The following is a 14,962-nucleotide window of genomic DNA, read 5'->3' on the forward strand; positions in this document are numbered from 1 at the left end:
ATCACACTGTGAGCATTGCACCATTTGCCTTTTGTAACTTTAAATTAGATGTTTTGACAAGGTTAACAGGATTATTGTACTGCTATCACAAGAAGGTTGATCTTTCTTCGAAGAATCAGAAAGGAGGAAAGAGCTTTACAAGAGCTACATCCTGCGAGGCATTTTTGGTTCAAGATGGTACACAAAAACAGAGACAACAGTGTCACTTGTGTATAAAACCCTATATATGTAAATAGTACAGTGGTACACCAGATAAAAAGTATATTCTGTCTGAAGGTCGAGTTAATCCTCTCCTCTCTCCACCACAGGTTTTTCTTGGACATAGCATCCGACTCTCCACCCAGTGACACTGTCAATCATAGTCTGTCCTTCATCAGTGATGGTAATGTGCTGGCCCTCCACCGCCTGCTGTGGAACAACCAGGAGAGGATTGGCCAGTACCTTTCCAGTAACAGGTCAGAATACATCATTGTATCTTTATCAGACAACATACTATTGTGTTCTGCTGTATGATCTCAATACTAAAACTAAATTATTCATATGTTTGTGAAAGTATGAATTACGATCTGATTTCCAGAGATCACAAGGCTGTAGGCAGACGACCTTTTGACAAGATGGCAACCCTGCTAGCCTACCTAGGACCCCCTGAACACAAACCTGTGGCTGACACTCACTGGTCCAGTCTTAACCTGACTAGCTCCAAGTTTGAAGAGTTCATGACAAGGTTGGTGTACGACTGGTCTGTAACATGTATCCTAATGGACTTTTTTCTTAAGCTCCCTTTCTTCCACATGCCCTGTACAAGTAAGTCCAGATTTAAGTCACTGCTGAGCTTCATTTTCTGTTTTCATTCTGTAGTTGAAGTCTTCTACCTTATTGCTAAATGTATAATGGATGTTGTGATTATATCGCTGTTTTCAGACATGACCTTCATTGAATTAAATTAGGGGGTTGGGACTAAAAAATATTATTTTAGACCTATTTTTGTTTAGTTTGAGAAGATTAGGCTACATCTAGCATGTTGCTCTCCATCCCGAACACCAAACTGTGAACTTTTGGAGACAGAGTCTTCTGTGTCACAGCCCCCTCCCTCTGGAACTCTCTCCTTGCCAAAATACACGATGGCGAATCTCGACATCTTCAAAATTCTTTATCATCAGGATGTCACAGTAAGTCTGTGAAAAGCCTCCAGCTCGTAGAAAATTTATTTTACTACATGTCACAAAACTCTCTTGGATAGATTTTGCTAGACCAAACAGGAAGTTGTCCATTTTGAATCAAGTGGCCATTTTTGACCTTTTTTACATGAAAGCTCTCCTCCTAGAGCTTTCATCAGATCAACTTTAAATTCAGTGAGTGTCATCTCAACTCCATGGAGATTAAAACTACCTTGTTTTCTTAGTGTACGTCACACAGTCTGACTGTCGCGTGGAGTCGAATTTTGATGATTTGCCAAAAAAGAGGGATTTGTTACTGTATATCTCCTCTGTGCATCAGCCTTAAACCTCCTTCACACGATCACAGCCCTGCCCTGATCAGATCCATATGTCAATATTGACTCATTACAGCGCCAACTGCTGCTGACAGGATGTGACATGTTATATACTTTGACGCAATGCTCCTGGCCGGTTTACACTATACAGCTCAAATGAGCTCAGACAAGTCATAAGTCCTTCATTGTCCGAATTGTGACTTTTCCTCAGACCGTGTAAACATTGAGGTGCGGCGAATGTAGATCCTTCGCCAAAGGAGTCAAAGTTATCATAACTCAACTGTGTATTGTCCAATCAGCCCCTAAATTCTGTCACATGATCAGAGTCCAGGCCTGAACAGCTCCATATGTCAATGTTAACTCAGGGTCATAGAGCCACCTACTAATTAACTGTGAAACAGGAAGTTTTTTTTAACTCCACTGTACATTGTCCAATCAGTCCCAAATTGCTCACGCTTAATCAGAGTCCCCGACCTTAGCAGATCGATTAGTCTGTATGTAGTGATAGCGATAGCCCCACCTACTGGCAACAGGAAGTAAGCCTTGTTTTACCACTTTATTTCGATTTACGTTCAATTTTCACCGTGTGGTCTACACTTGAAGGCATGGACCGTAATGCGTGATGGTTCAGCGTTGCGTGACTGACTCAGGAAGGGAAGTGTTTCTCCTTTCCATGGTGCATAAAAACCATGCAACGCGGAGCAGTTTTGCCAGGTCCCCGCGGTCACGTCAGGTCCTGCACAGTGCTCGGGCCCGCACAGTGCTGCTTCGCAGCCCTAGTTATGATTATTATGATATTTTTTCTGATGATGATTATTATTATGATTTATTATTAACAATAATACCTCTTATTAATAATCATTATATGATTTGTTGCTGCTATCATTAAATACTTCTTTACACTCGTTTTCAATATAACTAGTCAGAGCTGAAACCTGATGGTGCACAAGTGTTCCTGGTCTCTCTCTCCCCCATCTCTCTCTCTTCTCTCCCCTCTTTTCCACCCATCTCTCCTCTCCTCCCCATTTTTCCCTGCTCACCCCAACCGGTCAAGGCAGATGGTCCGCCCACATTGAGTCTGATTCTGCTAGAGGTTTCTTCCAGTAAACGAGGGAGTTTTTTTCTCTCCACAGTCGCCAAAGTGCTGGCTCATTGTGGAAACTGTTTGGTTTCTCTATAAATTTTAAGGTCTTGACCTTCTATGTAAAGTGCCGTCAGATAATTTGTTATGATTTGGCGCTATACAAATAAAATTGAATTGAATTGAATTCCTTCATATTATAACTCTGAATTCAGCGTTTTGATGACAGGAGTAATATATAGCTTTAGCATTCTGTACCTTTTTCTTTCAAAATCACTCCTTGCATTTAGACATCTCCCTTCGTCTTGCTGGCAGATGCTAAGACCTTTGCCGTTTATACTCTTGGTTGTTCTCACAGATGCAGATGATAGAAGTTCTTTGTTATTTGCCTATGTTGCTTTGAGATTTTATCATAATATTTCTTACATTCCATGTTTCCTCTTTAGTTGTCTTTAAGCAACTTTCTCCATTATTTAAAGGTTCAGTGTGTAAGATTTAGGAGAAAGGGATCTATTGGCAGAAATTGAATATAAAATAATACTAGTGATGTTTTCACTAGATTGTACGAATTGTTGTTTTCTTTACCTTAGACTGGGCCCTATATATAAATACTTTATATTTACATCAGGAGCGGGTCCTCTCTACGGAGGTGTTTTTTACAGTAGCCCAGACTGGACAAACTAACTAGTTTTTATGACAACTGAAGGTAGCCTTCAGAGGTTATTTTTCATGTTTGGAATGGGAGGGTGAGGTGAGGGCTATTTAGCTGCAACATTCACCTTTACCACTTGATGTCGCTAAATTCTACACACTAAACCTTTAATGCTGATGATAGTGTCAAAACTACGTTTTTTCCAGTGTTTCCTCTTATTAGTCTGTTTCCTCCATCAGTCTTTCTGTCAGTGTTTTAGGCTAAATGGTTATCTACACTAAACAAAAGGTATAAAAAGTTTGGAGCATTTACAAATGTAACCCTCTCAGATATTTTTTTTAATTTGGCTTGTGGTTGTCTGTTCCGTTCTCTGCTATAGAAACATTTGTTAGCTAGGATGGTTGCAAATAAATAAAAAATATAAAACTGAGTAACAAACCTCAGTTGGTGTCTGTGGTTCGGGATAATGGGTCATCCACTGATGAAAAGTTAGGTGGTTCAGTCCCTAGCTCCTCCAAACTTGCGTGCCGAACTGTTGAACCTCAGATTGGCCCTCTTAGCTGTGTAAGTAAGGAGTGAGAGAACTGGATGTGTGATTGATAGAAAAGGTGCTAGGTATAGAGTGTGAATGTAAACTGTGAGGCTGTGATGTAAAATGCTTTGAGTTGTTAAAGGGATACTTCCCCCAGAAATGAAAATTCACTCATTATTTAGTGGCTAGAAATGTGCCATATAAATCCATTTACTATGTATAAAAAGTCTCTGCTCTTTAGGCACCAGGTCCATGAGAAGGAAGAGTTCAAAGCATTGAAGACGCTCAACATCTTCTACCAGGCAGGAACATCCAAAACTGGGAACCCAGTGTTCTACTATGTGGCTCGCAGGTAGGACCTGAATGTCCATTTTCCTTTTCCGTTTATTAACATTTGGATTTTGTTGTGGATTGTCTGGAGCTTTTTATATTTTTGGAAGTGCAAAACAGTGCTTTATCATATTTCTGTTAAAGCTATATAGCTTCAGCATAACTCATCCCTTGTTTATTTGAACAACTCCACAGACATTAGCATTTGGAAACATATATCAGCCAAAACGGGCCAGTTGTGCATACTGCGTTACCTTGTCTATGGCTAGAACATTCAACCCAACATTCAGTCAACATGTACTGTACACATCTTGGTATTCTTATAATGCAGTAAACTAGAACAGTTATAAATATGGTTTGATGTAATATAAAGAGTCTGCGGTAAAGTATTCTTGTATTAGTGTACTTTATAATGTAAGGTGTTTCTAATATTTTGCCCCTCCATATGTAACCTTGAGAAAATATTAGACATATCCTACAGTATATTTCAGTCCAATAAGATAAACTACAGGAGACTCTACATTAACATTAACTAGTGAATACTACCATGATTTACACACATACAAATCATCTTGTAAAAAATATTTTTACATCTTATTTTTAATTTTTACCTCCGCCAACTAGGTTATGTTTTTAACCCTGTCAGTTTGTTTGTTAGTTTCTTTGCTTGTGAGCAAGGTGACGCAAAAACAACTGGATGGATTACCAAGAAACTTGGTGGAAGGATGCGTTACGAGTCAGGGAAGAACATATTCAATTCTGGTGCAGATTCAGGGGGCAGGTGCAAAAAATAGTTTTTCCCTTTATTTAACATTGTGTCATTTTTCAACATGGCTTTTTAAATACAAAATAGCGTTTAGGCACCTTTTTATGCTGGTCTACTCACTTATTTGCCAAATTTTTTAAGTTTGAGTCAAATTCAACACCATTGTTTACTGAGCATTATTTGACAGTTCAGCGTGCCCTCGCTGCTTGAACACTCTCAAAGTCCAGTCTCTCTTGCAAATTTACAGTTTCTGTGGGTCCTTCCATTCCCCGGGCGCTTTCCATAGCTGCCCACCACGCCGTGTGGTCACAGTGTGTGTTGTGTTCCGTGTGCTGTGTTCACACAGATGGGTTAAAAGCAGAGGGTATGTTTCCCTATTGCATGTAGTGCTTGTGTGTGCATGATTGCGGGACAATAAAGGAATCTTAATTGTATATGAACAGTTCCGTATGAAGCAGCAGCTCATAAGAACGGGGCACAGTCTACGGTGGACTTTCCCTTTTAACAATCATACACAGATCAGCTGTTCCTCCGATGTAAGACGCTGTAACCTAAGGCAACAGAGGGCTGTGTGCTTAGCCCTGTTGGTTTGCAAACATGGGTGACTTGGTTCGTGCTTCTTGACTGAATGTTTGGTCTGTGGTTGTGTATGCCCCCTGGAGTTTCGGAGAATACTGTAACTATCAACGTGTTGAGCACATAGGCCCGGCCTTTTTAGCGCCAGTGATGTCATTAAAGATTGAGTGCAGAAGCATTTAAACATATAGCGACAGGGACGAATAGGGTTGGGAACCGAAACTTGGTTCCAAATTAGAACTGAAACCAAAGTATTGGTTTTCCGTAAACAAAAATTGAATTTCAGTTCAGCTTATCGGTTCCTAAAATGCAAGGATCTATCTGAAAGACTGTACAGCGTTTAATGTCCTGCGGTCTCCGAGCTTGAGTGTGTCATCTTCAGCTAGCTGTATTAGCATCTCGCTAGCACCTCCAGTAGAGCTAGGGAGAGCATGCCGCGACAACAGTGACACGCCGTTCTCACTGGCATTCAAGGGAAAGCTGACTAACATGACTTGTATGATTTATGTCAGTAGGTTTCCTATAAATAAGATGTACAACAAGCAGCTCAAAAGATTATTATCCACAAATGGTTCAACTGTTACTGATTTCCACTGTGTTGTTATGGAATATATGAGAGATTAATATTCATTACAGATCTTAAAGTTGACAATTATTGATGTAACATTAGTTTACAGGGACAATTATTATCCACAAATACGACTGTGTTGTTTAGTTAATTTAAACCCCCGCATTTCTAAGGCAAAAAGTTTCAACATTGCCTCTCTCAGTTACTACTAATCTACACAGTTGGGTTAAAGACATTGAGCATGTCTGATATGAGTTGTGTGGGTTTTCTTTTGTAATTTTGCCTGTCTACCACAAGGCATTACTACTGCTGCCCCGGTGTAACATGAAGCACAGCTACTGTGCATTGGTTTTTTATCTAAACATTTGACCCCTTTTTTTTTTTTTTACCATTTTAGAATCGAAATGGCAAATCGATAAGCGGAATCGGAATCTATAAAATTTAAACAATACCCAACCCTAGGGACGAAGATCTGTCACTTTTTCAAACATCCACCAAAAAACCATGGCAAACATTATAGGTCGCAAATGGGTGGTTGCTTTTTTATCAGTCAAATTTACAAAATGCCTGTGTGAAGTTTGACGACTTCAACCAGGCTTAATTTGTAAGACATTGTTATTAGCCGCATTGAACTAGGCTAGCTATCTGCATCGTATTCTAACAATTACATTTTAAACTTGATTTCCATTTATGCTGGGTGTACATTAACTTGACCATTTTCACAATGAATGCATGAATGTATGTTGTTGTTATTATTACACATGCATTCATGTAAAAGCAGTGTTTTATTGTTTCTTAATTTGTGAAATAACAAGCAACTATAGCTTCATAGAAAATGATAGTGGAGTAGGTTTATGGGGAGTGTCTTCAGTACAGCCTGGAAATCCTGCTGTATGTACAACTTAACTCGAAGATTGTAAAAACAGACTTATTATGAATAGGATACATGCTTCCAATTTGCCTACAGGTCAGGCATAGGGTTGGACAACGCTACAGGCACCCTATTACATTTGATTCTCCGTCACTTAAAGGTTGCAAGGCTTCTGTGTGACAGATTTGTATTAACTTTTCCTCACCTTTTTAATTGTATTCAGCCCACATTGTAGTAAGTAGGCCAGAAAGCATCCAAACATTGACATTGGCTTGATGTGTTGGCTAACACATTTTTAAGTGGAAAGTCACGTGAATGGCATCCATCTGTAAAGATCAGTCTCATAATCTGAAAAAGTTCAATTAGTAATCTCAATATTTACTATTAATGATTATATAATGAATAGTGAAGGTTTTAAGTTCGAGCACTTACTATCATAATCCAGCTGTATTCACATACATATGCACAAATAATCACAAAATACCGGTACTTTAATTACACTAGAATTTATTTAAGACAATAACATCAACGTAAATCAATGACTATTATCCCAACAAAATCCACTATATCCAAAGGTAATGGCACAAGCACTTATCACGACCTATAACACACATGCAATACCTGTGTGTGTGTGTGGGTGTGTGGGTGGGTGGATGGAAACGTCACAGCATGTCATAGGACAAAGGAGACCGAAACAGGGATTTAATTGGTTGAAATTCTTTCCCCCATATTTGGTGACTTTTTGATTTGTCCTGAGAATATTTTGGTGATTTTAAAATATGCTTTTTTTTAAAGCTGTACTGATCATTATTTTTATAATACCAATGGGTAGTATGTATGTAATGTGTATTATGTCCCCATTTTCACAGACATAGCTTCCAAAAAGTTAATTTACCTGACTCACGGTTGTAACATTGATGTGTGCATTACACATGATTGACCTTCAGTTATGCTTCAAAATATTTATTCTAATCAATGCTGCAAATACCCTTATCTTTCTGATGTTCTCCTTTACACGTGGCATCTATTGCACTTCTGTCCGTCCTGGGAGAGGGATCCCTCACATGTGGCTCTCTCTGAGGTTTCTATGTTCTTTTTACTCTGTTAAAAGGGTTTTTTAGTAGGTTTATTTCCAAATGTCATACCTGGTGTCAAATCAAACTAAAATTTAATTTTTATATCCCATATTCACAATTTCGAATTTGTTTCATAGGGCTTAAAAAGGTGCGGCATCTTCTGCCCTTAACCCTCAGCAAGACTTAGGAAAATCTACCAAAAATAAATACAGGGGGAAAAAAACTCAGGGAGAGCCGCATGTTAGGGATCCCTCTCCCAGCACGGACAGAAGTGAAATAGATGCCGCGTGTATTAAGAGCACATCAACAAAATAACAATATTGACAACATTGATGTGAATGTCTAACATAAATGGAGAGGTTCATCAATGTTAAAAGTATTTTTACAAAAGAAAATGTCTGACAGATGAATGGAGCAATAATGACAATTGTAATGATAGCAGTAGTGCCAATAATAGTAGTATATGTTTGTAGGCATATTGTATAACTAAGCAATCTAGTCATAATCCACGATCAGCTGCCACCACAGTCATGATCACGATCCAACATTGTATACTACCACCATGATCCACGATCAGTTGCCTTCACCATCATGGTCCTTCATCACAGTCACGATCCATGATCCAGCATCACGATCAGCTGCCACCATGGTTACAATCAATGATCCACCATTACGATTGTAATACGGAAAAAACGGATGTTAAAATGTCACTTAAAACTACACAAGCCGGATAGGGAGCTCGCCCGCTAGCCGAAGCTGCCGCTAGCCGTGATCACGTTACCAAGAAACCTCCAGACATGTCACTGCTCGAGGAGGAGGATGAGCTCCCACTTATATGGCAAAAAATGTCAAACAAGCTCCTGCAGTCCTTTAACGAGCGGTTCGAACAGAGTTTTCGTCTTTTGTCTGCCCAGCAAGTGCTCACTGAAAGCTGTCCGCCACCAAGAATCAAGCCGCTGACCACGAGCAGCGCATTCACGCTGTGGAAACTTCAGTCACTGAGTTACAGCAGGAAAACAAGAAACTAAGAGCCAAGCTGTGTGATTTAGAAAGGAGATCCAGGCGCCAACACATAAAGATTGTTGGCATCCCAGAAGGTGAGGAGAATGGGAGGCTAACCGAGTTTGTCTCCAATTTGATTCCCAAGTTGCTGGGGGACGACAACTTCACTAAGCTGGTAGTCACAAACAGGGCGCACCGCACACAACAGCCCAAACCATCAGAAGGCTCTCAACCCTGCACGATAATAGCACGGGTGCACCTCGCACAGGAAAAGGAAAAGATTCTACGGCTCGGGAGGCAGCAGTCAATGGAATACGAAGGAAACCGAATTTTTATTTTCCCCGACTAAACAGCGGAGGTGATGGAGGAACGGCGGGGCTTCCGTGCGGTACAACAGCTGCTGAGAGAGAGAGAAGGAGATCCGGCACTCGCTGCGGTTCCCGGCCAGACTCCATGTTCATCATCAGGGGCAAGTGAAGGTATATAACGACCCAGCTGAAGCCAAGAGCTTTATAGACAAAAAACTTGGAAAGGCTACAATGCGAAATACGTTTCATAAACACTGAACTGTTATCAAGGCGATTTTTTTCTTTTCTTCCTGTGTAATCTGTTCTATACCATGTGTGCAAATGAGGGGCTGTGTTTTTCAGCCGGTGGTCCCAGATGTGGATGAGGGTAACTCTGCTTCATTTTGGGAAGCATTGGGTGGGGGTTATGGTCATGTACCTGTTAACTGTTTATTTTATGTTTTGTTTGATGATGCTGCCTGCCAGGCTTAATGCTAAGTTTGTGTTCGCTTATAATTTAATTATTATTATGTTGGTCAATGCTCAATCAAGTGTTTTTAAGGTATCATAAATGAGTAATATGCTTGATTCTATAGCCTTAGTCTCCGGGAACGTTCGTGGTTTAGGTCACCCGGTTAAGCGTGGTAAAGTATTTACACACTTGAAGACAATGAAATCTGACATAATTTTCTTTCAAGAAACGCATGTTAAAGACACTCAGCACAGGAAACTGAGGGCTAATTGGATCTCACAGGTCTATCAGTCTCCTTTCACATCTAAGGCTAGAGGCATGGCCATCCTTTTCCATTATACTATACCTTTTCATTTTCAGTCATACATAATTGATCCAAATGGCAGGTGTCTAATCCTAACTGGATATATAAATGTACTCCCCATTACACTGGAAAATTTCTACGGACCAAATACAGATGACCCGCTTTCTTTTCTAAATTGTTTGATTCAATTCCGGATAATGACTTGAGCCATATATTAATTAGAGGTGACTTTAATTGTTACCTTGACCCATATCTGGACAGGCTGTCTTCGGCCCCTCCCCCCAGTATTGTGGCTGTTACAACTCTCAATAATTTGATGATGTCAAAGAAGGTAGTGGATATTGGCGACTGCAACATCCATCTGATCGTGATTATTCTTTTTATTCTAATGTACACAAGTCCTATGACTCAAATTTAAACAGAGACACTTTGAGTTTGGCGAAAAACCACAGAGGCTTTTGGCGAGACAATTAAAGGGACAAGCAAAACGAGCCGTCTACAAAATACAATCCAAATCTGGCCTGATGCTTACAGACTTGAAAGATATCAACAATAGATTTCAGGAGTTTTACTCTGAAATTTACACATCCAAATCGACTGCTACACAGAAAGACTTTGATCGTTTCTTTGAATCGCTTCAACTCCCACAATTGAATGCCACTTTCAGGGAAAATTTGGCAGGCAATTAAAGCGTTCCCTTCTGGAAAGGCGACCGGACCGGTTTGGGCCAGAGTTTTACAGGGCTTTTCAAAATGCTCTCACACCTATATTAATGGGAATGATTTGCGACACTTTTAAAAACAGGAGGCTCCCAGCCTCCTTGAACAAAGCAAACATTTGTGTTATATTAAAATAAGATAAAGATGAAATTTATCCTGGCAATTACAGGCCCATTGCCCTGCTAAATTGTGATTTGAAAATAATAAAAATATTAAGAAAAAGGCTGGGCAAGCACATAGCAAACATAATCCACCCAGACCCAACAGGTTTTGTTCCAGACAGATACTCCTTTTGTAATGTCCGAAAAATGTTTTCTACGCTGCCAAAGCATGATAACCCTGCTATACTATCTCTAGATGCGCACAAGGTGTTTGTGACATTATAGAGTGGCCCTATTTAATTGGGGATTTGGGGATTTGGGGATACATTCATAGAATGGGTCAAAATTATCCAAAATCCTTCATCCCTACAAATGGGGACAAATCTAAACCGTTCCCTTTGCAATGTGGTTTTGCCAAGGGGACCCATTGTCTCCCTTGCTCTCTTACATTGCGCTTAAGACATTAAAGGTATTAAACTGGGAGGTAATGACCCTGTATGCCGATGACCTTCTCGTCTGTCCTGGCGAACCAGCATCCTCCATCCCCATTCTTTTAGAATTGGAAAAAGGGCGAATTTATGCCTTTTAGTAGATAATTTCACCAACGACTTTTTGGAAAAACTGCCTTTCCGTGTAGTGAAAGATCGTGTCACATATCTTGGCCTTAAGCTCACGAGAGATCCAAAACATATTATTAAATGTTACTTTAAAGAATCAGTAGAAAAATATTGAGTCCTGGAGAATATTGCCCTTATCCATGATAGGACGGGTAAACGCAGTCAAAATGGTAAGCTTACCTAGGTTTCCTTATCTTTTTCAGAACCTGCCCATATATTTAAATGCATCCTTTTTTTAAGAAGCTCGATTCTATCATAGTCTCCTTCATATGAGGTTACAAATCACACAGGATATCCAAGTCTCACCTACAAAAGCCCACTAAAAAGGGTGGTCTCTGTTTGCCAATTCTGAAACACTACTATTGGGCAGCTAACTCCAGAGCTCTTACTTACTGGAATTGCACGGTGCAGAGGCTGGGAGAGACCTTTTGTGGCTACAACTTGAGGCCTCTGCTGTTAAAAATTCCTCACTTCCTACTCTTTGTGTTCCAGCCCTGCCCTCATAGACAAGTCAATCCAACAGAACTTTACCCGAAAGAATTCTTTGCGAATATTAAATAAGATAAAGGTGGCTCGCTGGGCCCCTAGTGTCTCTTCACATGCACCAATTTGCCAAAACCACACATTTAAGCCTGGACAACTAAATGGTTTTTTTAATGTTTGGAGAGAGAGGGGCATCAGAACTTTCCTAGATTTGTATATTGATGGACAATTCGCTTCATTTAGTCAACTAAGTTTAATCTTCCAAACTCAAATCTTTTTAGATATCTTCAAGCTAGGCATTACGTTCAGGAAGAGTGTCATGACTTTAAAGCCCCCACCACCACTCACCCTCCTTGAAAATCTCTTGCTCCATCCTGACTCCAAGCACCTCAAAAATTCATAGAATGTCTGGCTGGTCAGGTTTCTTCATACGTCATTAGGCAGGCCTGGGCTAGGGACTTGAACTCAGATATATCAGCTGATCTCTGGGAAGTGGCAATGACTCTGATTAATTATTGTTCTATAAATTCACGCTACAGATTAATCCAGTACAAAGTGGTGCATAGACTGCACTACTCAAAAACAAAGCTAAACTGCATTTTCCCATCGGTCTCTTCTCAATGTGATATATGTGGCTTTGCTGAGGGTTCACTGGCGCACCTTTTTTTGGTTTTGCCCTACTCTGTATAATTTTTGGACTACAATTTTTCAGTGGCTCTCAAAAGCCTATTCTAGAGACATTCAGCCAAACCACAATCTGGTCATCTGGTCAATCTTAAGCTTCCTTATGATATGCAAATTGCTCTACACCTAGGAATGGCAGTTTCTAAGAAACTTATTCTTCTAACTTGGAAGTCTTCTTCTCCACCCTGCTTTATACACTGGCTCAAGGAGATCTGCGTCTCCACAAAGGCAACACACAGAAAAGATTTGAGAGAACATGGGGACCTGCTCAGTGGAATATATCTCTACGTTCACAGCAACTCTGACCTACCTGGCTTCATCAGTTGATGTAGTATATTACTCTGTTCACTTGTTCATGTTTCTTGGCCTTATCTCTGAGATAACTCTATCGCGAGAACATTTCCAAAAGACCATATATGTAATTGAGTAATCAGTCTGGCATCTTTTTTGTTTTTGTTTTGCTTGTTGTTAGGTTTTGTGTAAGGTAAATTGACTTTGTATTATATGTCCTTTCAACTCTTTGTTATGTACCTGAAAAATGTAAATAAAATATTTAAAAAAGAAGTAGACAGAATTAAAAAAATTAAAATGAAAAAATATAGAATATGTACATAAAATATACCTTTCACTACAGAAAACATATTGTCTGTATATAAATAAAGTATGCAGTGGTACAGGATGATTGCACAGAATGTAAAATCATCGACCCGATGGTGGAGGTGCTTGTGTATAATCCTCTTTATGGTCTTCATCGGGTGAAAGGTCAAGGCTCCCGGCCTGAAGTGGTTTGGTTCCCTGGGGTGCGCAGTCTTTGGTACAGGGAACACACAGGAAGTTTTCCACAGGGCTGGGACTCTCTTCAGACTGAGGCTCAGGTTAAAGATGTACAGAACCACCTCACAGGGCTGCTCCGCAAAATCCCTGAGTAGTCTGGAACTGATGCCATCAGGGCCTGTAGCCTTCCTGGCCATGATCCTCTTCAGAGCTCCCTCTTAACCTGATCAGCTGTTAAGGGATAGTGGGCGTGGGGGGTGACTTCTGAAGAGGGGGGATACAGCTGATGATGTCCCAGCTGCTACGGAGGAGGAGGAGCGGGGAGTGCATGGTAGCTGCAAGGACAGGTCTTGGCTCCAGTGGGTGGGTGGTGGAGCGGGGGAACAATCAATTCTATTGAAAAACAAATTCAGCTTATTTGCCCACTCCCATTCACCAGATTCTGGGAGCCTCTCTTGAAATGTTCTGTTGGGGCCTTTCCTCCAACTTCCCCCTGTAGCTGCCCTTGCCCTTCCCTATTTTCCTCCTTAGCTCCCTCTGAACCCTTTTCAGTTCCACTTTATCCATTGCTCTAAAAATCAGCTTATTTCCTTCAGCAGAGCCTTTAGTGTAGGGGTCAGCAAGGGTTTGTTGTTGGAGAAGCACCATACCATCCGGTTGGGCACAGTGTTCTCCACCCAGAAATGAATATTGTCAGTTATGCAGTGGTTAAGACTGTCCCCACCCTGAAGCTGTCTAAATAAATAACAAGATTCTCAGCCGAGTTCTGTGCTTCTAAAAATTCAAAATAAGCCTGAGGAGCACGGTAAACTACAGCTAGTAGGGTTGACTGTTGTGTTTTCCTGGGTGGGTGTGGCAGACTAAGAACAAGGTTTTCAAATGAGTTGTAGTTTAGTTTAGGTTTAGTATTAATTGACAAACTGGAGTTAAAAATAGCTGTAACTCCACCTCCTCAGCCATAGCCTAGAGCAGTGGACGCCAACCCGTCGATCGCGATCTACCGGTCGATCTCGCAGTCTTCACTGTCGATCCCCCGAACTCTCTGGACTCACTGGCTGTCGTCGCGCCGCAGATCAGCTGTGTGTCGGTTGTCTGTTTTTCACACACGCTGTGTGTCCGCTACTGGGGGTGGAGTTGCAGGTTTATCTCCTGCATTTCCTTCAAGAACAAGTTGGTTTATGTACTAAAGTAAATGTCAGGACTCTACGGTATGAAGATGCTTATCTTTCTGTCTGTCGATAACAATCAAAGCCCCATTGGAACAAATGAGTGGATTCAGAAAGTGAAACGCTGGAGTGCTTTTACTTTGAAACGGGTTCAGAAAGTGTTGTAAATACATTTGTGTCATTAACAGATAAACATTGTGGTTCACAGCAGAATATACAGAGAAAATAATCTTAGCTGAGTTTTAATGTTTATCTGATGAATTTATGTCACAAACAAATGGTTGCAACACTTTCTAGGTTAAAGGTGCAGGTATAATAAATATGACCCTCCTAAGTGTTTTTTTTGGAAGATATCAGGGTTGTAGATCTCGGCTTACGTTTGGAATTAAAAAATGATCTTGGGCTCGAA

The 14,962-nt window shown here is 40.5% G+C and overlaps 1 protein-coding gene across 2 annotated transcripts in view; it reads left to right on the plus strand.

Annotated features, from left to right (window-relative positions):
- The window catches only part of LOC118105857 (neurofibromin), a 158,340-nt gene that overhangs the window by 105,780 nt on the left and 37,598 nt on the right, over positions 1–14,962 (plus strand). For both annotated transcript variants that reach the window (XM_035153829.2, XM_047339515.1), the window contains exons 33-35: positions 309–455; positions 578–724; positions 3,999–4,109. In XM_035153829.2, coding sequence (XP_035009720.1) covers positions 309–455; positions 578–724; positions 3,999–4,109 — 405 coding nt within the window. The remainder of the gene's footprint in view (positions 1–308; positions 456–577; positions 725–3,998; positions 4,110–14,962) is intronic.

Source organism: Hippoglossus stenolepis, chromosome 4 (genome assembly GCF_022539355.2).
Source record: "Hippoglossus stenolepis isolate QCI-W04-F060 chromosome 4, HSTE1.2, whole genome shotgun sequence".
Classification (NCBI taxonomy): domain Eukaryota; kingdom Metazoa; phylum Chordata; class Actinopteri; order Pleuronectiformes; family Pleuronectidae; genus Hippoglossus; species Hippoglossus stenolepis.